The sequence below is a fragment of the Numenius arquata genome, chromosome 10 (genome assembly GCF_964106895.1).
Source record: "Numenius arquata chromosome 10, bNumArq3.hap1.1, whole genome shotgun sequence".
Lineage (NCBI taxonomy): Eukaryota > Metazoa > Chordata > Aves > Charadriiformes > Scolopacidae > Numenius > Numenius arquata.
Genome location: NC_133585.1, coordinates 47,025,614 through 47,050,813, shown reverse-complemented (window position 1 = coordinate 47,050,813; position 25,200 = coordinate 47,025,614). Strand labels below are relative to the sequence as shown.

General features: G+C 43.2%; 1 protein-coding gene across 4 annotated transcripts in view; it reads left to right on the top strand.

Moving 5' to 3' along the window:
- The window catches only part of DLC1 (DLC1 Rho GTPase activating protein), a 218,709-nt gene extending 194,721 nt beyond the window's left edge, over positions 1-23,988 (top strand). For 3 of the 4 annotated variants that reach the window (XM_074154818.1, XM_074154819.1, XM_074154820.1), the window contains 11 exons: positions 7,111-7,174; positions 10,056-11,482; positions 12,896-13,072; positions 14,987-15,146; positions 15,765-15,963; positions 18,328-18,541; positions 18,943-19,057; positions 19,982-20,203; positions 20,914-21,131; positions 21,312-21,485; positions 22,022-23,988. In XM_074154818.1, the coding sequence (XP_074010919.1) occupies positions 7,111-7,174; positions 10,056-11,482; positions 12,896-13,072; positions 14,987-15,146; positions 15,765-15,963; positions 18,328-18,541; positions 18,943-19,057; positions 19,982-20,203; positions 20,914-21,131; positions 21,312-21,485; positions 22,022-22,142 (3,091 nt within the window). In that variant the 3' untranslated portion in view covers positions 22,143-23,988. The remainder of the gene's footprint in view (positions 1-7,110; positions 7,175-10,055; positions 11,483-12,895; positions 13,073-14,986; positions 15,147-15,764; positions 15,964-18,327; positions 18,542-18,942; positions 19,058-19,981; positions 20,204-20,913; positions 21,132-21,311; positions 21,486-22,021) is intronic. The other variant, XM_074154821.1, reaches the window with a different exon arrangement.
- Positions 23,989-25,200: the final 1,212 nt, after the last annotated feature.

The following is a 25,200-nucleotide window of genomic DNA, read 5'->3' as shown; positions in this document are numbered from 1 at the left end:
CTACAACCTCAGCAGTACCAGTTTTATCATCAGAGAAGTTACAGCAGCCCCATCTGACACTGACGCATCCATCAGTTGCCTCCTCTAGTGTGAGTCCACAATCTTAAATGGCAAAAAATGCCTGAAGTTTTCCTATCTCCTGTGACCTAGAAATGAGTGTGGTTTTTCTGCCTCTGTCCTCCATTATGGCAGTTTTCCAAATTGTCTGCAAAATGAATGCTTTTGGATACTGCATGCATGATGTCTGCAACTCTAAATGTCAGTAATTCTAATGAATTACAAAACCCTTATAAGAAAGGCTTTAAGTTTATAGTGTTCTCATGCCATCACTGCCATACTTGGAAGGGAAAGAGAAGGACTGGAATGTAAAGTTCTTCAGAAATATTTACAAGATTTTCAAACTACGAAAACAGATTTGTTGTCCCGTCACTGAGAGGGGAAAAATCCCATTAATGTTAAAATCACGCTCAAGACATGCCCTCGTCAAGTGTAGGGCACCTCTTCCATCGGTGTTAAAATGTGATGCACCGGTGTGCTTATTTGTGTGCTGTGGAACTTGTGAAGTCATCGAACAGAAAGTACAGAGATGTGAATAAATGCTGGTTCCCAGAAGCATGGTCTTCCCTTGCCAGGAAAACAAGATGCAGTCAAGCCAGCATATTTTGGATAGTGCTCGCCTGTGGGAATACTTTTTAACCTGGGATTATTTATTTATATGGGAAAAAAAGGTAGAGGATTGTTTCTCACTGGTGCAAGTAAGAATATGCCCTCCATATCTCTTTGAGATTTGCTGCTCGCGTGATCGATAAAAGTAGTTAGCACTTTTTCTGAATGTAGACGACAGTAAAAAGATCTGTACCCCAAGAATGAACAGTTATATTGTAAGCCTTCTAGTAAAGGTAAGCAAGCCAAAATGGGGTGGGTATATAGATACTTTGTGAAGCTCGGAAGTTTTTCATAAGTCTGCTAATCATAAAATAACCTCTTCGCTTTCTTCTTCAAGTTGTTTTCTGTGTAATACGTGTTAAGAATCCACGGGTCTTACTGTGGTTTGAGACAAAGATTCTGAAGGTTGATCTGTATCATTCTGAAGCCTGTGGTGTATATATCAGAGTTATCTTTTAGAAGATAACTTTAAAACTTAAGCTTTTGTTTCCCCAGAACCACTCAGATCCCACCTCAGAATAAACCTGAAGTAATTCAGTTAAGCATCTCAGATGTCTGAATTTGGCTCTTTACCATCTGTGTTAGACATTATCACAACATTTCTACCTTTAGATATTTTTTTTTTCCCCCACATCTCCTTGTTTAATTTTGTAAAGCTCATTAAAAACATGGAGAAGGCGCATGGTTTGGAATGCTGCATTTCTGCCTGAGCCTGGGTTTATTTTGACTCATGCCATGGTCAGTGTGTAAACAGTAAAGGGTTTTACTCAGTAAAAGACTTAAAGCTGCTTCACGGCCTTAAGTCTATCACTGTTTCTTGACTGAAAATCAGAATACTTTTGGAATAACTTGCATTTTTAGCACAGAGCTAAATACACACTGTATGCAGTGGATGGTAACACTGAGAGTCTGCTTTTATCTATAAAAAACAGTGTTCTGCCAGCAGTTCTAATTACCTTGTTCTAATTATTGCATGGGAAGAAATCATTTTTTAAAAGACTGTAGAAATCGCAGTGACAGGAATTTTTTTTAAGATTGAAGCATTTTAAATGGTAGTTTACATCTGAACGGTATTGTAATTTATCGTTTAATAATCTTATTAATGGAAGCAGGAAAACTAATGTAACTTTAAAACAGCTTATTAGTAAATGTTTTGCCAAATTCCTTTCTAAATGGAAAGGTATCAATAGCCAGCCCATTAAGGATTTTCCTGAAAAATTTTAAGTGAAAAGTGGGTTGAGACTTGAATTACAGAGATAACATACGGCACTTGGTAACAGTAGAAGATAGATGGTTAAGAAATGTCATTTAGTGATCTTATCATGAAGTGTAGGGTTAAAAGTGTAAGAGCGATGACTTTAATTTGCTAGGATGCTTCATGTAGTGACTGCGCACAGTACGGCTGGCCTTGGTTTCATAAGACTTTATGTAGATTAATGACTGAGAATTTATCTCCAGAGGATAACTGGCTGCATAATGCGCTGATGAAACTAAGTACTGAAACATGCTTACCCGAAAGGTTGTTGCTAAGTACAAAATACATAGCAAACCATGATGGAAATCCTATTTAATCTCCTTTCGCATAGCTAGAAAGCTGCCACACTATCTACGCAAGAGGTTTCTTAAATCTTTTACCATTAGGACTTCTCCATCCAAGAAATCAGTTGTAATGGATTGGCATGAGCAGCATTCACTGCTCACATAATTTGGTTTGTAGAGAGCTTGGCCTCCTTTGCAGGTTAGAACCTGCAGATAAACCCCAGGAGCCAGCGGAGAGGCTGTCCTCTGCGGTGAGACAAGAAAGCCCTTGTATCATCAATTAGTTACAGGTAAAATGGAGCTGGAATTTGCCCTGTAAGAAAGAATTAAGAATTTAAATCCGCTAAGAAAATATTTTAAAGTTTAAAGCTAGATCATACAGTTACTCCAGTTGGAAATTGTAGTTTAAGATGCATAAGTCTAATATTCTGCATTACTACCACTGTTATTGGGTGCATGGGATGAGAATTTTCTCCTGTTATGAGGGCAGAATGAATTACCTGGGGCTATAGCCAATGCAGAACTGACTGGTATTTAGACTGACAAAGACTTCATATTATAAGCCCATATTTTATAAATTAGCTGAAGTTAGCAGTTCGCACTGCAGTTTTTAATAGCGAATGCCTTGTTTGGGCTGCCTTTCTTGAAAGAAGTTCAGGCTCAACTAGTTTGGCCATTTCTGAGGAGAAGATTAGGAAAAATGCATCGTTTGCTCATTCCTGAGAGAAGCTCCGGTGCCTCCTGTTGTGGGTGCGGCAGGTTCAGGCTCCCCATGTAATTGCAGCTCAGGGCTGATATGGCCCAGTCTCAACTGTGGCAAGTGTATTCCTCCCTGACCTAGGGAGGAATAACCCTATGCACCAGTATAGGTTAGTGGTTGACCTGCTGGAAAGCAGCTCTCCAGAGAGGGACCTGGGAGTCCTGGTGGACAAGAAGTTGATCATGAGCCAGCAATGTGCCCTTGTGGCCAAGAAGGCCAATGGTATCCCAGGGCACATTAAAAAGAGTGAGAGAGGTCATCTTCCCCCTCTACTCTGCCCTGGTGAGGCCACATCTGGAGTACTGTGTCCAGTTCTGGGCTCCCCAGTTCAAGAATGACAGGAAACTACTGCAGAGAGTCCATGGGAGGGCTACAAAGATGATGAAGGGACTGGAGCACCTCTCTTATGAGGAAAGGACTGGGTCTGTTTAGCCTGGAGAAGAGACGACTGAGAGGGGATCTCATCACCGCTTATAAATATCTAAAGGGTGGGTGTCAAGAGGTGTCAAACTCTTTTCAGTGGTGCCCAGTGACAGGACAAGGGGCAACGGGCACAAATGAGAACACAGGAAATTCCATTTCAATATGAGGAAAAACTTCTTTACTTTAAGGCTGCCCAGAGAGGTTGTGGAGTCTGCTTCTCTGCAGATATTCAAATCCCCCCTGGATGTGATCCTGTCCAGCCTGCTGTAGGTGAACCTGCTTTGTCAGGAGGGTTGGACAAGATGATCTCCAAAGGTTCCTTCCAGTCCCTACCATTCTGTGATTGACTCAGGGGCTGGGGCTGAGAGACAGGTCCTGTTGCATTGGGCACCCTCAGGAAGAAGGACTTTGCAGAGCTGGGGTGAAGGAGGGCAAGAGCCTGGGTAGGAATACATAGAAGGTGAGGAAAAGTAACATCTTGGAGATGTAATGCTCCACAGGAGTAAGACACCATCTGGATGTGAAGATGTAGAGAGAGAAGCCTGACTCAAAGGCATTTATCTAAATGATGGGAAAGAATATTATCTTGTCATCCAGAAAGTGGCCGGCGTAGGAGGCATTGTAGAAATTGAGACTGTGATAGCTGGAGAGGGAAAGTGGCTGAAAGTGCTGTCGGAAGCAATCCTGCCCTGTCCCTCCGTCTCCCATCTTGTCCTCATAAAGGTGTCACTGAGACAGGTTTGGGCAGAATAAGACGGAGCTAAAGAATGAGGCGGACCTGCTGACTGTCAGTAGGGAAATGATAAGTTGAATTTATACCTGGGAATGGAATTACCACAGAAGAAGGTCCAGAGCCAGAAGAGAAAATTGCAGTTTATTAGCGGGCGCAGATTTGATGAGAAGATCTGTAGAAAATGAATGTGTGCTTATGTGCTTGAAAGGTATTGCAAAGCATAGGTGAAGTGAAGGTTAATGAAAGTTGTATGAAAGAATCGTAGAATGGTTAGAACGGAAGGGACCTTAAAGATCATCTAGTTCCACCCCTCTGCCATGGGCAAGGACACCTCCCACTAGAGCAGGTTGCTCAAAGCCCCATCCAGTCTCATCCTGGCAAAGCCTCAACTTTGCAAGTTTAGCTTTGCAGCCCCGGTGATGTGTTTGGAAGGCGGTGTTGCAGATTGTACTGTGTTTTTGGCGTCCTATAGCTCAAGGAACCAGGCACTGCTGAACTCGAGCAGAAGTTAAAGCAGGATGTGTGATGTATATAATGAAAGTTGCAGACCTGAGGCAGTTGCTGCGGAGCATTTAGGTTTTAAAAGGGAAACTGGTTTTGTGATGAAATCATGTCAGATGTGTAACAGAGCCTTTATTTGCCTCACTGCTATTGTATTTAACCTCGCTCATTGGGGGTTACCTTATCTTGCCTTCTACTCATTTTTGTGAGGTGTGCACTGGGGGATTTTTTTTCTTAAACACCCTCTGTGGAAACGGAGGTCTTTGCTCTACCCTTTTCCACCTATTTCAAGGCTTTAATTTGAGTAGGAGAAAAGTCTGGGGATGTAATCTTTGTGAAATCAGAGATCGTCTTTATTAGCGGTCAGACAGGCTGGAGCTAGATAAAGCTTGATACAGGGATTCGGTGATAACTTCTCTCTGCATAAGTCAAAGGTTACCACACTGTGAAATTTGTAAATTATTACACAATATAGAACTGAAACCAGTTTAATATTCCCTGGTCTTGAGGTCCAGAAGTTTGAGAGGAGAATGTTTTTATAGCAGAGAGCGGGAGGTGGCTTTCTGCTGCTGTGTGGCCTCTTAAAAACCAAAATACCATTTTTTTTGTTGTGTAGCGCGTAGGTGGGATGTTCACCCTTCACCCATGCTGTAAATAAAATAAAATTCCTCTGAAATTCATTGGACTGGTGCATGTGCTCACCCGCTGCAGCCAGGAGGACTGACCCTTCTGCCATTTGAAGTCAGAGCAAAGATGAAAATAGAGAGATCTGGGTAACTTTCTTAACCTGCCACTGCCTTACTATCTGACCCATGGCAATTCTTCCTATTTCTCCTCTTTTCTGCTGTGTTGTGGCTGGGTCTAATTATAGATCAAACTGCCTTTTTTTTTTCTTTTTTAACTTCACGACGGCAGCAAAAGCACCAGTAGGAGCTTTTCCATTTTCTTTGATGGCCTCAGGATCAAGCCCTGTGTAAATACCATCTGCAACCAATCCTGTGCATAAAAGGAGAGAGGAAACAGAGGAAACTAGTAATTCTTCCTGTGCACACATTTTCTAGATTCAAGTTACAAGTTTTATGAATCTGAAAAGACTCATCCGAAGCAACAAGTCAGCATTTCTTTTTGTTTTTTAGTTTTTCAAAGCTGCTGATGCAGCCTCTTCCTTACACTTTGCTCAAACGAATTATTTGAAAATTATACAACTTCCTTCAGAATGAATTAGGCTTTTTAAAGCTCAGTTCTGCTGCTGTTGAATTTGGGCTGCGGTCATGCTGAAGGAAAAGGGGGCGGCTCGGCTCCCCTGCCGCCACCTCTTCATGCAGGTCAGGGAAATGAACTGGGAGAAATTCAACCCAACAAAGTATTGAAAGAATTAGTTTTCAGCTGGGCGAGTCTCCTCATCCAGCCCACAGTGCAGCCTCACAAGTGGAAGTATTAACACAAGGGACCAAACCGTCCCTTCCATGAAGCTGCTGCTTCAGCTTTTCCACCTCCTGCATCACCCCCAGCCCCTGCCTGCCCTTGGCTTTGCCGTAGCACCAGCGTTTCTCTAACCACGCTTTACCAGTGTGGATTTCAGCTGAGCCGTGTCCCTGGAGTGGTTTCTGGGGAGGCGAGGGCTGGGAGAAGGGCAGGAGGAGACCACAGCAGCCTGCACTTATTTTGTCTTTTGTTTTAGGGATCCCTGCCGGATCACAAGCTCATCAGGGAATAGAGGGATGCTTATAGACATTCATGCGGTACTTCTTTACATGCATCCAGCCTGCTGTCACGTTTCACAAGAAGGCTGGTTAACTATTGTTGCTGCAGCAATTTATTTTTTTGTTTAAATTTTAGCCGTTTACAACAACGTTCTTATTTATAAAAGAAGCTTTCAGTTTAGGAAGGGAAAATCAGGTTGCGTTTCTTTGTCATTTTTTTTGTTGTTGTTTTTAAACTGACAAGTTGTCTTGTTCCAGGACTGCATTGAAAATAATCATTGTTCGCAAACAAAATAGACGCCTGAAAATAAGTGGAAAATAAGTTTTCCTCTGGGAGATTTTAGATTATAAAGTACCATTTTAAAGCAGTGTGCTGTTTCACGTGGGCACACGTACACAGTGTCAAAAAAAGAAGCCTTTTCGCTTATTTTCAGTCTGTTGAGATTCATTGCTTTGGGGTTCGGATGTCTGCTGTTTAAACAAATGCAGTTACTACAATTCATTGGATTAATGCACTTCTCAACTAAGTCTAAGTTTCCATTCACTTCTCTTTACTTTGATTCATGTAATTGTGACAAATAGGCATCCCTCCCTCTGAAGTTAGAATACAGCTAAATGTAATGGGTTAATGGTTAAGTATAATTAGGGCTCTAATTGAAACTCTGCTTGTGGCTATTTGTATGCAAAGCAGTTTGGGGACAGCCTTTCAAAAAAGCTTTTGAACTGGAGTAGCCTGTGTCAAAACACTGGAGTTTTCTCTTAACGTGGTTTCCTTTGCTTTGCAGGCGGTTAAATACTTTAAACAAATGTGCAGTGATGAAGCTAGAAATTAGTCCTCACAGGAAAAGGGTAAGTTCCTTTAACATCTTCTCTTATGGCATTGTATGTTAATAAAACTGAAGAAGACATCTAGCAGATTGCTGAGCTGCAGTCTAGGACGACACCTGAGTAGAACCTGGCAAGGATACGCAGTCAAAACTCTGCTTACGTTTCATTTTGTGTTCTCCCTGAGAGAAAACTGTGGGGCTTGGCTGCAGGTAAAGGTTATTTGTCTGGCTGACTCTTCCTCAGGATGCTGCTCCCAGTCTGAAAGGCACTGGACTTCCCTGCCTGCCAGTGAGGTCGTCCCAGTTGTAGCTTATTACCTACCCTCGGGCAGGATTGTAAAAAGTAGGCTTGATGAAGGAGGTCCTGACCAGCCACGACGAGCTGACCTAAACCATAGAACATCGTCTTTGGCATCATCTTCATTCACAGTTTTGGTTGTTTGCCATCACGTTAGAACTGTATTATTTTATTCTGATGTAGACAGGATCAGTTGGACTTGGCCTACAAAGGAAAGGGCCAACCTTTTGCAGGATTGGGCACATTGTTTCCTTGGTTTTTAATTACATCGCTCAAAATTAAAGCAAAATATTTACAGAGTACATCAGCTACCTTGTTAGAAAGTTGGCGTGTTTCTAGGGAGCTCAGCGGGAATTAGAAATGTTTCCTGAATCTTCAGGATCCCTGTGGAGAGTGGTGAGAAATAAGAGATCACCTGCTGTAATTCCAGTAAGGCAGTGCCAACAGAAAGCGGGGTTGCTGGGTTTTGCTGGTAAGGTACCACTCAATAGCTCTCTTAAAACTATGTGTGTGTCCTAGGAGGGATCAGTGGTTGATACCGTCCCCTGGGATATGACAACTGCAGATAAAGACGACTGAGCTAAGGCAATACGATGCTGCCCTACCCTTAGCAAGAATGCATACAAATGCTCCAAGGTTGTTTACCAGGAATTAATCCCCTCTTTCCCTATCTGTTTGTGGTATGTTGGAAACGGCATCCCAGCTCCAGAAGATAACACTCTGAGGCAGCACATATAGGAACTCTTTAAGTAGGAGTAGACAGCTGGATTGCTGTTTATGACCACCAGAAGATTCCTCCTCCTTGTTCCTGAGCCTTGTTAACACTGGAATGATCAGTATTGCTATTAGAGGTCAGACCAGACGCGGCTTCAGGTCCAAACCCCAGATCTTCCAGATCTTCCGGAGTCTGGATGTTACCTTTTGTTTCAGTCCTTCCTGATTTTCATTCACCGCCCATGTTCTGGCAGATGGACTTGGATCCCATTCTCTTTTGTTGTTGGCTTCATTAAAATCAATACTTAACCTTTAAAGCTTTTTAACACTAGGGAAAAATTGTGTTGACAGAAACATATGTTTGCATTGACCTCTTTGCAAATTAAGATCACTTTACTGCTCCTTTTTTTCCAGTCAAATCGCATTCACCACCAAACGATCATTATTATCCATTGGTGGTTTCAGGTGACTTTTTACCTCCTGAAAACTTGAAATAAGCAAGCCAGCCCTTTTAGGTTTTCATCTGAGTCCTGGCCAGAAGTAGCTTGCAGTAGTTCGGAAACAAAGTAAATGACACTTGTTCTGTGTCCCATGTGTATTTGGTTATGAAAAATATATATGGTGTTTCACCTACTTTGCTGAGGTGATGAAATGTGCTATTAAAAAAAAAAACTAGGAGAGAATCGGGAGCTAAAGTATGCATAAATAAAATACTTGAAATATGTATAATTTACTTGTTTTTCAGAGTAGAAATGTTTGTGATCCTGGCACACAAATAGTTACAGTTTGGGGCATGCATGTGTGTTTGTTTTTAAATTAAAGCAATCTAAACAAATGAAGTGCAACTTATGGGGCTGGGTGGCAATTAGTGTTTCCTACTCTGAACACCAAAGGTTACTTTGTGGCTTCCTGGTGTCGTATTAAAATATCTTCATTGGCTTTATTCTTCCAATGTGAAATTTTCCAGGTATTTGGAAAACCAAATATGTCTTCCAAAAAGTCCCAGGATCATTCCCTTCCAGTATTTAGATGAAAAGATTGCAGGCGTAAGTGATGTAGGTGTAATTGTGCCCCCAGGCATTACTCATACATCAAACATCATCAGTGGAGATGTTATTTACAATTTACTTTACGTGCTATACTGTCAGGGAGCTCTTGCCGCTCGCTATCTACGAGTGTTAAAGTTAGCCTGGAGCGAGACTGAAGTAGAAACTTCACAGGACATTCTTAAAATGTTAGCTGCTGGCCCGTGGTGGGAGGAAGAGTGGACCAGGTAAGAGCCTGGAGGCATCACACGCTTGCAGTGCAAGAGTTTCTTTCGCTGTCTCATTAGTCACAGCGAGGGGAGCGTTGAGGCTTCCCGAACGGGTAAGGAGTTAAGCAGCTGCAGTTCGGAACGTATGAGAAACTTCTCGTAATTGCAAAGAGGAGTATAAACACACAGCCACTATCAACAGAGTGTAGCTTTGGAGAGAGTCCAGAGGGACCCCAACCCCCGACTGACTCCAGTTTAAAATTTTATGCATGCCAGGAATTTCCATTGATCTGAGGGCTATCCGCTGTGACCAATTAATTAAAAGTCTATGGATACTAGGGTTTTTAGAAAAGAGCAATTTAAAGCAGATTGTATTGTTTGTTTCTTTTTACAAAGCGTATATCTTTTGTATTTAAAAACTGTTAAAATATATTGCCTCCCCCGTGTTATCTTTTCCTGCGACAGGCTTTATGGCCTAATCTTCCTCTCCCTGAAGTAAAAGACTGTTTTCACTTTAAATTCAGTGAGAACAAGGTCGTGCTTAAAGCAGTTTAGCAGGCATTGTATTTAAATGCAACCGCCTTTGCCTTTCTGGCAGTTTGCAAGCAGTACTTTCAGGGTTCTTCTTCCTTGCAGAGCGAAGATTCAGATGAAGATGAACCTTGTGCAATAAGTGGCAAATGGACTTTTCAGAGGGACAGCAAGAGGTGGTCGAGGCTTGAAGAGTTCGATGTGTTCCCTCCAAAACCGGACTTGAATACTCCTTCCCCGGAAACTCCTCACCTCACTAACGCGGCAAGCCATGAGAGTGTGCTCACAGACCTCAGCGAACGCCAGGAGGTGGCTTCCATTCTGAGCATCAGCAGCACCAGCAGCCACCAACCAACCCTGCAGAGCGAGGCATCCACCACCAGGACAAACTCGGTCGTGAGCGTTTGCTCATCCAGCAATTTCGTAGCAAATGATGACTCATTCAGCAGCCTGCCCTCACCCAGGGAGCTGAATAGCTTCAGCTTCAACACAAAAGCCAATGAGAAGAACGCCAAGTCCAAAACAAAGAGCCTGCTCAAGAGAATGGAGAGCCTGAAAATCAAGAGCTCTCACCATGGCAAGAGCAAAGCTCCCTCAAAGCTCGGCCTTATTATTAGCGGTCCCATCCTGCAGGAGGGCATGGATGAAGATAAACTGAAACAACTTAACTGCGTGGAGATTTCTGCCCTCAACGGCAATCACATCAGCCTCCCCATGGTACGAAAGAGGAGCGTCTCCAATTCCACCCAGACCAGCAGCAGCAGTAGTCAGTCTGAGACGAGCAGTGCCGTCAGCACACCCAGCCCCGTGACACGAACACGCAGCCTCAGTGCGTACAACAAAAGGGTGGGCATGTACCTGGAAGGCTTTGACCCCTTCAACCAGTCCACGTTCAGCGACGTGATGGAGCAGAACTTCAAGAACCGGGGAAGCTTTGCAGAAGACACAGTGTTTTTTATCCCCGAAGATCATAAGCCCGGCACTTTTCCTAAAGCACTCTCCAATGGCAACTTCTCCCCAACGGAAAGCAATGCCTCTGTGAACTGGAGGACAGGGAGTTTCCATGGGCATGGCCATCTCGCCCTCCGGAGGGAAAACAGCGGCGACAGCTCCAAAGAGCTGGGCATGGGGAAAAGGCGAAACTCCTCCAGCTCAGTGAGCAGCCGCCTGAGTATTTACGACAACGTGCCAGGCTCCATCCTGTATTCCAGTACGAGCGACCTGGCCGACCTTGAAAATGAAGACATATTCCCAGAACTAGACGACATCCTGTACCACGTCAAAGGGATGCAGAGAATAGTAAACCAGTGGTCAGAGAAGTTCTCAGATGAAGGGGACTCCGACTCGGCGCTCGACTCCATCTCCCCGTGTCCTTCCTCTCCAAAGCAGATCCACCTCGATGTAGATAACGACCGAACAACACCGAGTGACCTTGACAGTACAGGGAATTCGCTGAACGAAACAGAAGAGCCCTCAGTGATGCAGGACAGGAGGGACTCTGGGGTGGGCGCATCGCTGACGCGGTCCAGCAGGTGAGATCATGAGCATTGGGATTTGGGGTGGCCCCCGATGAGGTCCCCTCCAACATGAGTGGCTCTATAGTATGCCTTTTTTACAAGTGATAGGATGAGGGGTGATGGCTTCAAACTAGAAGAGGGTAGATATCAGGAAGAAATTTTTCACTATGAGGGTGGTGAACACTGAACGCTGGAACAGGTTGCCCAGAGAAGCTGTGGCTGCCCCATCCCTGGAAGTGCCCAAGGCCAGGCTGGATGGGGCTTTGAGCAACCTGGTCTGGTGGGAGGTGTCCCTGACCATGGCAGGGGGGCTGGAACTAGATGGTCTTTAAGGTCCCTTCAGAGTCTAACCATTCTGTGATTCTATGATAGCGGCTGCACCACACTCAGTTAAAGTGCAATAGAAGTTGTGGCCATTCAGGCACACACGTGTGGTTCCCATCACCTCCCAGAACAATTATAAGCAAAGGAAGTATGTGTGTTAGATGAGTGATTCCCACACTTGGTAGCTCTATGTTTGTATGTTCAGCCTGGGTCATCATTGAAAAACAGCCCTCTCAGCAAGTCAGTGTCAGGAACAGTGTTAAGGCAGTTTTGGGGGATGGTGATTCTTCAAACTGAAGTGGTGTGTGGGAGGGAGAGGGACCTCAAGTAGGATTATTCACTTTTTAAATTGGCTTGGAGAAGCAGTGTAAGTATGGTCTGGTTTGTGTCAGCATGTAGTAAAAGCCTTGACTTTTTAGACCATTTCAAAAAAATTGCGCTTTTCAGTAGCAGGCTGTTTCTTAATAGTGTGCTAGGGCATTAAATCTGCAGGGAAAATGAGATTTGTTTACTTTCCCTTGATCGCTGTAGCACAGTGGGGAACTGGGGGAGCTCCAGTGGCCTCCCAGTTTCTGTTGGGAGTTTTAACCATGGGATGAATGACTGTATTTTTGTAGTGTGAGTAGAGCAAGGAGTTGAACTCCTTCTAGCTTTGTTTCCAGTTTTCCTTTAAAAGTGGTGCAAATCATTTAGGGCCTGGTTTCTCCTGTCATTTAGTCGCCTATAGGTGCTTGTATAAATTTAATGGGACTTTTAGAAGTGCTTAGTTCCCATTTGATGCGTCTTAAAAATTTGGGCCCTTTTTTCTTAATAGAGTTTTTTGATTCCCACTGCCTTGATACTGAAAGGGCTTCTGAAAAGGGGTGGTGGAGCCCTTGGAGGACATCTGATAGGGTGAGAGCGTGTAGCTAACGCTGGGCTGTGGGTCAGCCCAGGGTGCGTGTTCCCATCTGAAGCACCTCCACGTGCTGCATGTGAAATCTTGGAAGACAGTGGCTGCCAAGGGCAGGGAGCTCAGCAGTAGTTTTGCGGCAACTCCTGCAGGAATCTTGGAGAGACGTTTCAGTGACGGGTCCTTGCTCTGTCCCCTCATCTTCTCCGCAGGCACAGGCTGAGGTGGCACAGCTTCCAGAGCTCCCACCGGCCCAGCCTCAGCTCGGCGTCGCTGCAGATCAACTGCCAGTCGGTGGCCCAGATGAACCTGCTGCAGAAGTACTCCCTCCTGAAGCTGACCGCTCTCCTGGAGAAGTACACGCCTTCCAACAAGCACGGCTTCAGCTGGTAAGGGCACCGTGCCATGTGTAGACAGGCCAGCTCCACGAGCACGACAGTTGCGCTGGCCCTCGGCGACTTTCGGAAAGATGCGATGAATCCCTCCCTCCCTCTTTTTCCATATTTGCACTTCTTCCTCCGGCCCGTGCCGACAGTGATTTGTGGTTTCCTAAGACAGGGCTAAAATCACTAACCCTTTACGTAAGTGTAATCTTATGAGGCTCGAGAAGTATGTTCACGGGGGCATGTGAGGAAATAAAAGCAATGAAGTACAGGCCAGCTTTCTGTGCAGGAAGGTGTCCGCTGTCCATAGCTAAAGAAGGACTGGTTGGTGATTGAGGCAGTTGGCGAGCGGTGGCACAAACCTCAGTAGATCTTCAGAGGCTTGCTTTTCTTCGCTTATTCTGAAACGTTCGCATTAGTTTCTCGATGTAGTTATGTCATTAAATAATGTAATTTTTCTTTAGTACTAGTGTCTCATTAGCCAAAAACTCTTTAAAGCACAATAAATCCACCACTATAAACCCAGTTAACTTGCAAAAAAAAGACAAGGGGGGTAAAAAGGAAAGATCGGGAAAACCACAGGAGTTTTTTGTAGGCAGCAATTTCTGCTGGGGCCAGGTGTTTGAATGTTTTTTGTCAGAAGAATGAAATGGAAAGCTCTTTTATTATTGTATCTGCAGTGCAGCCTGTGTAACCTTCAGGATGCAAAAGACGTAATAAAATTTTTCTTCTCCCTACCACAGGCCAGCCTCCTCCCTTCCCCAGGAGTCATAGAGGGTATTTAGCTTCAGCATCAAAGTACCTCCTGTTCAAAGGCTGTTATTATGTCAGCCTTTCTAAATACAGAAGTTGTTTGTTCTGAAAGACAGAAATAAGTATTGACCAGTTATCCCTGCATGCTTCAGATTCTCGGCGGAGATCGCAATGTGTTTTTTCACATTCCATTGGCATGTTTTTTGACAAAGCGAGTATTATTCATGCATATATCAATAATGTCCTAAACTTAACTATATGGCAATACAAATTGGTTCTGTTTTACTGTGTAACAGATTAGTCAGCTGTAAATCTAATGCACTGTTTGTATAGCTGCACTGTATATTGAAATGTTAAATAGGTCCCCCTGTTTTCCAGTGCTACTGTGCCCTACTAGTTGTTGCACTGGACATTAGCTTTTCTCCTTGTTTAGGAAAATGATCTCAATATTTTCACATTTTAAAGGCGCTTTTTTTTTCCCCCCCCCTTTATGAAACCAATATTCTTGGGGACCTGGGGGTAAATCATTCTTTTGTGTTTAGTCACTTTTTCCTTGGAGTCATAAGCAGATGGAAAGGCCTCTCATTGAAACTGGAGTGGGAGGTGGGGGTAACAACAGTCACTGGCTGACAAGGAGGGGGGTCCCTCAAAGGGGTTGTTTATAGAGCTGAAGTTTTTAGCTGACAAACTCAAATGTATTACATCAGTTTCCTGCTGTTATGCACACTGGTGGGTGGTGGACCCAGTTTGAGGACTTTGCAGAACAAGTAGTTGACATACAAAAGCTCATTGTTCAAATGCCCATCTTTTCCGAAACCTAAAGAGGCAGTGTTATAAGGGGTCACTGACCGCAGGATTTATTTTGAGTCTTTTGCAATTCAATCTGGCCCCTGCAGTTTTACCCTGTAGCTTTTGTCCTACTAATATTGATGGAGCAGCACCACATTAATACTTACAGGCAGCATACTGCCCCAAATGTCAAGCCTTTCTCTTAGAGAAACACTGTTTTCTGTCCATGAAGGTATTAGCTAATTTATACTGTCGCTACTTTTCATTTTACTATAATGTTTCACTTATTTTCACTGAATTTCTGAATTACTGAAAATACATAAGATAAAGGGTCAACAGAGCTTTAATTTAATTTTGTCGTTCCCTTTGCTTAAATAGGGCAGTACCAAAGTTTATGAAGAGGATAAAGGTGCCGGACTACAAGGACCGAAACGTGTTTGGAGTACCGCTGCAAGTCAACGTCCAGCGCACAGGGCAGCCTCTTCCGCAGAGCATTCAGCAAGCCATGCGGTACCTCCGCAACCACTGCCTGGATCAGGTGGGGTTTTCTCTACGCTCATCCCACACCCACGCAGCATCCAAAGCTCTTCCAGCACTTCCATTAATTTTTATCGTTCCGGGTTCAGACTGAAAAAGTAGACTCAAAACAGGACAAAACAGATAATTAACGCAAGGAAAGTTTTGCATGGAATTACAACCCATACATAAGAAGCTAAAGAGCATACTTATATTTCAAATTTTTTGGCCTCTTGTAAATCATAGAATCATAGAATGATTCGGGTTGGAAGGAACCTTAAAGATCATCCAGTTCCACCCCCCCTGCCATGGTCAGGGACACCTCCCACCAGACCAGGTTGCTCAAGGCCCCATCCAGCCTGGCCTTGAGCACCTCCAGGGATGGGGCATCCACAACTTCCCTGGGCAACCTGTTCCAGTGCCTCACCACCCTCACAGTAAAGAATTTTTTCCTTGTGTCTAATCTAAATCTCCCCTTTTTCAGTTTAAAACTGTCCCCCTCATCCTGGTGTTCCACTCCCTGATAAAGAGTCCCTCCCCATCTCTCCTGTAGGCCCCTTTTAGGTACTGGAAGGCTGCTGTGAGGTCTCCTTGAAGCCTTCTCTTCTCCAGGCTGAACAACCTTTTCATATATATTTAGGTTGGACTGTTTAGGAAGTCTGGAGTCAAATCAAGAATTCAGGCTTTGCGTCAAATGAATGAGAGTTCAACAGACAGCGTCAACTACGAAGGCCAGTCTGCTTACGATGTAGCAGACATGTTAAAGCAATTCTTCCGTGATCTCCCTGAGCCTCTCATGACCAACAAACTCTCCGAGACCTTCTTACAGATATACCAATGTAAGTACTGAGATTTCTATGGCTAGAGGGCAAATGGTCATTTGTGTTAGCAAGGGTGGAACTTTCTAATACTACTCCTCTGGGCACTACACATTGCATATGTTGGTCTTTGCCTTTCTTCAGGCTGCTTCATAAAGAACTGATTTTTGGTGTTCCAGTTGTATAACAGCTTATAGTACAAGTTCTTTTCATTTCATCTTTCCCTGTAGTTTCGGAACACATATAAATCCTCCATCACTTGCTATAAAGTTTCCTCTCTTCTCTGAGGATACTAGATATTACGGTTTGAAAATAAGCCACGTCTGATGTGGCTGGGTAGGGGAGCTGTGAAAACACTACACAAACAGAGTTTGGGGCTTTCGAGGGGATTGAAATCCACTAAATTACTGAGATTTTTTGTAAGAGCAAGGATGCCAAAAAAATTTCTGTTTTCTTATAATTCATGTTCTTCTATCCTTCACCACAATTTTTGAAAACAACCTTTAAGTTGAGAGCTTTTCTGTTGCTGACTGGTAGCTACTTTACTTATAGTTAAACAGAAAGCGCTTAGAATAAATCACATCAAAAATGGAGTTTATCAATGCAGGTGAAAAGAAATACTTAATCTTTCTGAGATGGCAGGTTCAACTCCAGCAAGGGAGACATTTTTGGGAGCTAGATAAATTGAGTTCTGTATAGATGGTAATTTTGTGCTGGATCTTTCCAAAAATCGCATTGTCTTTCAAAAGTTTTCTTCAACATTGTTTCATTGGGAATGCATTTACTTTATAAAATGGCCAAAGCTGAATTTGTGTTTGGCGACCAAAACTCCAAAGCTTTTTGAAGTATTCCTGGGGTTCCAAACTGATTGATGCGCTATGGGCACCTCGCTGATCCTGTGGTTTCTCTCCCTAACACCACCATAGCTCTCTCCCCATGGTAGCATAGCTAGAATAGAACTCAACTGCAAAAACACCACCTTTGAGCCCTTGCTGTATTTTGTGCCTTCCTTATGATGATGGTCACGAGAAGGTTACAGGAACTTCCTTCAAACTGTCCCTTCAGGTAGAAGGGAGAGTTTAAATTAAAAACATACATACTGTTATTTCAGTGCACACATTTTTCTGTGCGTGTGTTTGGATTCCCAAGAAGGTTTATGGAGAACATTAATCAGACTCTAAGCTTCCATGCATATTAAACAGCAACTCTCTGTGGGTTTAGTGCCAGAAAAAGTTTGACAGAGCACTGCAGAAGTATCTGTTCCTTTCCTTTCGCAGGCGGTAGGTCTGAGGAATCCGCAGAGGTGGTCGGGAAGTATTATCTCTGTGTAAAGCAAAGAGCCTTAAAGCAGCTGTAAATTTTGCTTCCCTGCAAAGGACAAAATTTCCCTTTGCTTTAGTGTTACACGCCAGGCTGCGCGCTGGAATTGTCCACACGTGGCTTAGATGTGCTTTGAGCTGATTGAGGGGAGAGTGTGAAAAACAGTGGATTTTTTGCTTAAAATTGGTTTCCAAACTCGCCTGCTAGCCGTACAAAGTTGCTGAAGCCCAAAGCAAATACCAATTAACACACGTGGTGCTAACCAGATATTTAGGAGACACGCAGCGAGGGTGGTGTGGTGCTAATGATGATATAAATTTCTCCAGGACTCCGTCTCTGATGTTGTCTTCAGAGATGGCTCATTGAAAATCCCTTTATACGAAGCAGATCTGGCCTGGGTTATTTCATTTTTTGTTCCCTTCAAGTTTGGAGGAGAGGGCCTTATGTAAAGACACACGTCAAATTTTTCCAATGGCTGTTTGTTGTTAGTAACCAAGGAGCTGTTTAATGGTATGGGGCTTCACAGCGTTGACTTTCTTTTTCCACTGCATGACTTTGAATGATCTGCTTAATAAAGCAACCCTCTGTGTTTGCTAAAGCACTTTCTGGATATTTTATGACATCATTGTTGAAAAGGTTTGCCAGCCAATTTATTTAATTAATTCACCTATTCTAAAATGTGTTCATGTTTTGAATTTCTTTGAAAGCCAAAGAATGTCTAAATTGGCTGGACTGTTTTCTTGTTCACTGCCTGACTCCAGGCTTCTGTCATTTTAGTGCATCTGCGGGAGCATGTAGCTGTTGAAATTAAATCTAAAATTAACTCTGGCCTAGGCACAACTTCTTCTTGCTTGCATTTCTTGTGAGGCAGGAAATAGCTGAGGGTAGTTAAACTAGCGGGTTAAAAAAAAATTCCTTCATGTTTCCTACGAATGGTATGCATCCTGAAGGAAATCACTTCAAACTGGAGTCAAATATTTGAAGCCAGAGTTTGCTTTGGGATGTATTCATGCTGTGTGTGTGGAAAATCAATGGGCTGATGAGAGAATTACTAATATTATGCAGATGTGCCAAAGGATCAGCGTCTCCAGGCTATCAAGGCTGCCATTATGCTTCTACCCGATGAGAACAGGGAGGTCCTCCAGATTCTTCTCTATTTCCTGAGTGATGTCACAGCTGCAGTGAAGGAAAACCAGATGACACCAACAAACCTGGCCGTCTGCTTAGCACCTTCCCTCTTCCACTTAAACACTCTCAAAAGAGAGAATTCTTCCCCCAGGTAGGTGTCTGGGGAGCAGGGCTCGTTGCTACTAGTCCCGCACCATGGCTAGCCGTGATGTGCAGCAGGCACGGTCTAGCGTTGACCCTACCAGTTGTGATCACCTCGGACACCTCCGAGGGCACGGGGTGTAGAACAGTTATGGGATCCTACCTTCTGTTAGAGATTTGTTAAAACATAAGCAAGTTCATAAGAAGGCAGAAACGGGGGGGGTGGCAAAAAAAAGTTTAGAGAGAGTAGCGAGAAAAGTCGTTAAGACTATACCAGGATTTGGTCCCAGGCAGCAGTGCTCTACATCACCAGCAGATTTGGGAATCCTGCGGTTTTCTTACCAAGCGTCTTTCTTGCTCTGCATTAAATAACTGGATTGGTGTGTGTGTGTGTTCTTTTCCCCCGTGAAGGGTGATGCAAAGAAAACCAAGCCTGGGAAAACCCGATCAGAAAGACCTAAATGAAAATCTGGCTGCAACCCAAGGACTAGCTCATATGATCGCTGAATGCAAGAAGCTCTTTCAGGTAAAACACCTATTTGCAAAACTGATGGGTGGAATATTGGCCAACATGTCTTACATCTGCTGTATAATGGAAAGCTAGGAACATCTCTTTATTTTAGTAAAGTTTAATACGTGATAAATAGCTTTTTAAAAAACTTTTCATCCTGATCTGGGTGCATACATGAATTAGAAGTGGTGCCAGAAGAAAAGATAGTTGTTTTGTTGGCACTGGCGCTCAGAAGTCATGAGGCAGTTGTGGGATTTGGGACATTTTTATTGCATCCAAACTGCATGTGAAACATGTTTTCAAGCTCTTGTTGTGCATCCATGAGGATCTGTGAACTTTAGCTCTAATTACAAAGCAAGAAGCTATTTCCAGGAATTTCAGTTCTTGTTTTATACTTAAATTCCCAAGAGGCAGCAAGACTAGGCCACAAAAGCATCCTGGAACATGACAGTGTCAGACCGTCTGTCTGTAGGAAGGGTCTGTCTTGAAGGGTCTGTAGGAACTAAAGCATGCTCCTTCTAGGGCCCGGGACGGAGAACCAAACAAGTCTTGGGTCCTGGTTTTCCTCACTGTCATCGAATCCTTTCAGAGCCCACAGCTGAAGAGATGCCTGTCTCTTTTCTTGCAGCTGACAACTGACCCCTCCTTCGTTCAGTCCACAGGATAAACCGTGCTGTACTGAGTTACGTAGCAAAAAGAGATACTCCACAGAAAAAAATAAGACACCCCATAAAAAAAAAAAAAAATTTGAGTTAAATGAAACTCACAAACTTAATTTTGGCATTTCTTCACACTGAGTGCTTGAGCTGACATATATGCATCCCACCATTTGCAAAACTAGTGTAGCCATCTTTCCGTGGCTGTCAAGCTGCTAGGCTAACTCTGTGATTTGGGGGGGAGAGCTGCAAGAGGATGATTTTCACCCTTGTCACCCCTCAGATACCCGAAGAAATGAGCAGGGGCCGGAACTCGTACACGGAGCAGGACCTGCGTCCCCTCAGCCTGGAGGAGCTCCGGGGCGGCAGCAGCACCACCGAGCCTTCCGACTACCACTGCTACCTCCAGGACTGCGTGGACGACTTGCTCAAGGAGATGAAAGAGAAGTTTAAAGGCTGGGTCAGCTGCTCCACCTCAGAGCAAGCAGAGCTGGCCTACAAGAAGGTATGGACCCTGTCACTCACGCCACAGCTCAGGGTTTTAGCTCATCTTCTCTAACACAAGCAGGCTTTTGACATGGGATATCACAGAAGGTTCAGTGCACACCTTTACTTTGCAGATAGATTTAAGAAAAAAAAACAAAAAAACACCTTAGTCTTTTGACATAGTCGCACACGTCTGAAAACAACATGTCTTTCAGCAGTAGTCCACTAACGTGCACTGATTTGTGTTCTTCTGTTTATCCAGCCCAGGAATGTTCGCTGTGTTGCGTTTACACACCTTCACTCCCACATGCAAAGCCTTGACAGGCTGAGTGAAGCCTCCAAGCACTGTCACTATGCAGGCAGTAGGAAAGAAGTTTCCCACTCTAATCTTGCACTGTTTCAATGAGAACTGAAAACTGTTTCAATGAGATTTAAGATATTTAAAAAGTAAACGTGGAAAATCATTGTACTTTTCTGTAGCATCACAATTTAATAGCAGCCCATACTGGAGAAGGTAACTGTAGCTTAAAAATAAATTGGAATTCAGCGTGCAGATGCCATTAGCTGTTAGGAAAACAACCTTAGTCTGAGCTTACGACAAGCTTAGTACAATATATACATGTATTTGTGTATGTATTTAATTTGCTGTATTTAGCCAACACTAAAATGGAAAGGAAAAGAAAGCGTAAAGAAGAGTAAAACTGAGGACTTTGTGCTGTTTTTGCCCAGGTATGCGAAGGTCCCCCACTCCGGTTATGGAAAACTACCATTGAAATCCCAGCTACTCCAGAGGACGTTTTAAATCGTTTACTTAAAGAGCAGCATCTTTGGGATGAAGATCTTATAGATTCAAAAGTAATCGAACCTTTGGATAGCCAGACGGATATATACCAGTATGTCCAGAACAGCATGGCACCTCACCCAGCCAGGGACTTCGTAGTCTTAAGGTAAGACTTTTATAGGCGATGGTGTTTATATCCTACGCATATAGCAACCTTGCCTGCAGTTTCTGTGGAATGTAAGTTATATAGGTGAATATCTGCTTGTGTATGTTTTGAAGTCTTATTAGATGTTTGAATTACTTTTTGTCAAAGATGAGACTATTTTTTTTTCTTCTTTTTCCTTAGAACATGGAGGACAAACTTCCCCAAAGGAGCTTGTGTGCTTTTAGCAACCTCAGTGGACCATGACCGTGCTCCAGTGGCAGGCGTTAGAGTCAATGTGCTTCTGTCTAGGTATCTGATTGAGCCCTGCGGGTCAGGAAAATCTAAACTTACCTACATGTGCAGAATTGATTTAAGGTACGAATTTCCACTTTGTCTTTCTGGGGTCGTAACTTTTCTTGTATAGCTTCCGTGTCGTCAGCACAGAATTTAGGCAGTTCAACAGGCTTTAGCTTGGCCAGTAGTATGTACTTCTCAAAGGCATTCACACAGGTCTCTCAGCTGTCACAGGAAATTGGCCTCAGCGCACACCTGTCAGCAGGTGTGGTTCATTGCACTGGAAGCCTCCAGTATGGGCTCCACCATAGCTACTGGTATATAATCCCACCCTTTCCTCTGACAGATGTATTTGAATGCAAGTACATTTTAATGTTAATAAAGTTAGTAAACAGGACCAAGTTCTCACAAAACTTCTTATAACTTTTCCTCACAGCAGCAAACTTGGTTTTGAGCAAGTCTATATAATAGTAAGTCTGAACTGAGCAATAAGCAGTAATAAGGAGATTTCCTACTCGGGCTTTTAACCAGCTAGATGTGCATTTGATTCTGACTAAGAAAATGCATGCAAAGGTACTGGTGCCTACGTCATCACTATCTTTTTCTCCACGCATCAGGGGCCACATGCCAGACTGGTACGCCAAGTCTTTTGGACACTTGTGTGCATCGGAAGTCGTTAAGATACGAGACTCTTTCACTCATCAGAATCTTGAAAGCAAGGAAGTAAAATCCAGGTGACTACTGAAGAGGAACAGCCATGCGCTCCAGACCTCAGCAACGTAGACATTATCTAAAACTGAGGCTCGTCCGCTGCAGACCAGACCAGCATACCATCTGCAAGTCTTGTCGTGAAGGGATGACAGCATGAGAACTTGACTGTGAGCATTACTATAGGACTGTGGCCATACCATACACTTTAAAGCTGCTTCCTGTCTGTGTAAGGTCTATAGTGTAGGCCTCGACTGGAATACATAGGAGGACTGTGCAAAAAGAAAAAAAAAAATAAAAATATTGTACTATTAGCTGGTTTGAATTGCTTCTGAGAAGCAAAATTCTTTAAATGCAAAATATATTATGAAATATGGTGAAGGCTCATCATTCCCATGTGAAATACTTAGCTCTATGTACATACCCATGTCATTTTATTTGTAGTGCGTTGAGGGACTGGTGTATCCACTGGAATAGTTGGTACTCTTCAATGTGTGTTCTCACTGAGATAAGCAGAGAAAGGTTTGCACAGAGATTAAAGTGTGAATGAGTGTGTTTAATGGTTGAAAGGATAGCAGAAGTCGAACTTGAAATGTGTCTGGTACACTGATAGGCAACCAGAATGGATTTTAGTATGCTGGATGCAGTTCAACCTAGAATGGGACTCCCCTGTGGACCAGGAGTAGCCATCCTTCCCATGTGCCAGTTCTGCATTTTCCTCAGCTCTAGCCTTGTTAAAAACCCTAAGCAGATGTTACAAGAGGCTTGCTCCGATTACGGTTCACTCCTTAGCCAGACGATCTTTTAGGAGTGATTAGCAATTCTATAGCAATTTTAAGTAAATATATTTTTTGAGCAACGTAGCAGCTTAGAAATGAAACGTTTATGCAATGGTGAAGAGAGCCGGTAATGTCAGTTGTTAATTTGCCAAAAAATGTTTGTTGCTTTTACTCCTACCTGTGTTAACTACACGTGTTTTAATGAACTTTTATATATTTTACTGTGTTCTAATGGCTCAAGAGGAAAAAGTCAACACTGCAGTTGCCCTGCTGGGAGGTGGCAGGACTCCAGCAGCAGCAGGTTGGGTGAGGTGACTAGGAGGAGTCGCACGGGCTCTCTCCCTTTCCCTCCCTCCTTTGCCAGTTTTCCTAAAAGCTGCACGTTACCACGAACAGAACCTGCATGTGAGCAGTTTAGAGGGTTATATATGGGGGCAGAGAGGAGGGTGGGGTTTTGTCTTGGGTTTTGTTGGATTTTAAACCCTTTGGGATATTCCCCCCACCTTGAGAATCAACTTGTATGAACTGTAGGAAGTCTTGAGGTCCTCTGGAAAGGTGTTTTTCTGTAGGTTTTACTGTAAAGGTAAAGATTTGCTTTCAAGGTGCAGTATTAAGTGATAAATGTATTTTGTGGCTAGGGTATGAATGAGTTGCAAGATGGAATTTTGACTGAGACTTTGTTACCATTGTCAGTATTATTTTAAGCTTTTTGATGAAGATTTTTTTATTATGGCAAATAATGTAGTACTTCCAGTAACAATGTTCCTCATGAGTAGGAAAACCTTGTATATTCCTCTACATCAAACACTTTTGAATTTGTAAAATTGTATGTTGTACATACCATTCTATTGTAAACATGTATACTTGCCCACAGTGTACTGTCAAACATAGATAAAGCATGATAAAGATTATTTAAAATATACCTGTATTTATACCTCAGATATTCTTTTTGGGTTTTTGTACCTCAAGTATGTTTTCTATTGTAAATGTGCTTTACATGACTATGATCTACATGAGAGAAAGGAAGATGTTTAACTTGCTATAGATGTCTGTACAGAATATACTCAATAAGTGCACTATTAAATGTTTAAAATTGGAGAAGCATACTGGTTTTTATTTTCTTCTGCATTCTTCTCTCTGCTCCTGGGCCCAGAGGAGGCATTTTTCTTACCACTGGTTCCTTACAAACTACTACCTACTGCATAGCTCCCCCTGCCATCTCCCAGGCCAATATGTTTAGCATTTTTAAAGGCAGGTACCGAAGCAATTTCAAAATTTTTGGAAGACAAGCCTTCACGATGGCAGACAGCTGGACAGAAATATCCTCCAGTCTTTAAGAAGAAACCTCCATTTTGCTGCTGTCTTTTGGAAAGGTACGCTTGAATTTAACAGGGAGCAAAGCAAACTTCTACTCGTTCAGCAGCCGTATGCAATGCTGAAAAATAATTCACCACTTTCCTATTTTCTGGGAGGAGAATGAGGGTGTGACGAGTTGTGGAGTCACAGGTTTGCTTTAAAAAGTGCAAGTGTGAAAGTAATTGGAGAAAGTTAAAGCACACGCAGCAGTGAAACGGAGCCAAAGAGAAGGCCAGGAGGATATACAAACAACTGACTAAGGTGAAAAACGAAGCCAAAGACAGCTGTTAATTCAAGCAACTTCAAAAAGTTTTTAAAGTCTTCGCCAACAGAAATATAATTTGGGCATCTGAAAGAGGACTTTGATTTGTGGGGCTTGTCTGACAGAGCAGCTGGAAGGAGGCCTGCTGCCTTTCGGTTACCAACATCGTCGCCTTCTTTCTCCGCCTGAGCATCCCCGTGTCCGGATCGCTATCGCTCCCCGCTGCGTTTCCCCGGGTGCAGTGAGAGATGCTGCTTCACAGCCTGGCAAAAGAAAAACTCTTGCTGTCGTGGTACTAGTTCTCACACGTCAAAAAATCCTTTAGAGATACTTTCTCATAAGGGACTGTCATTTGTTTGGCTCTTAGAGGATCTTCTTTCTCCCCAAGTCAATACTAAAAATAAAACAACTGTACAATTAAACAAAAAAAAAAAAAAAAAAACAACAGGTTTGGGCCCTTGGAGCAAGCAGAGTTAGAACTAATTTATTTTTCTCTGTAATGATGGTTTTGTTTGTATTTTTAAGCACACTGAAAAATGACAGACTCTTCAGGCACTTCAAGGATTTACTCTGCATTTTGTTTAAAGTGCATTTAGGTTACTTTCAAATCAGCATTTTCCTAAATATTTCTAAAGCACGAGTTACTTTTGACTCTTCTAAAGAGCCTCAAGCTCCTGAATGTTTGTTTTCT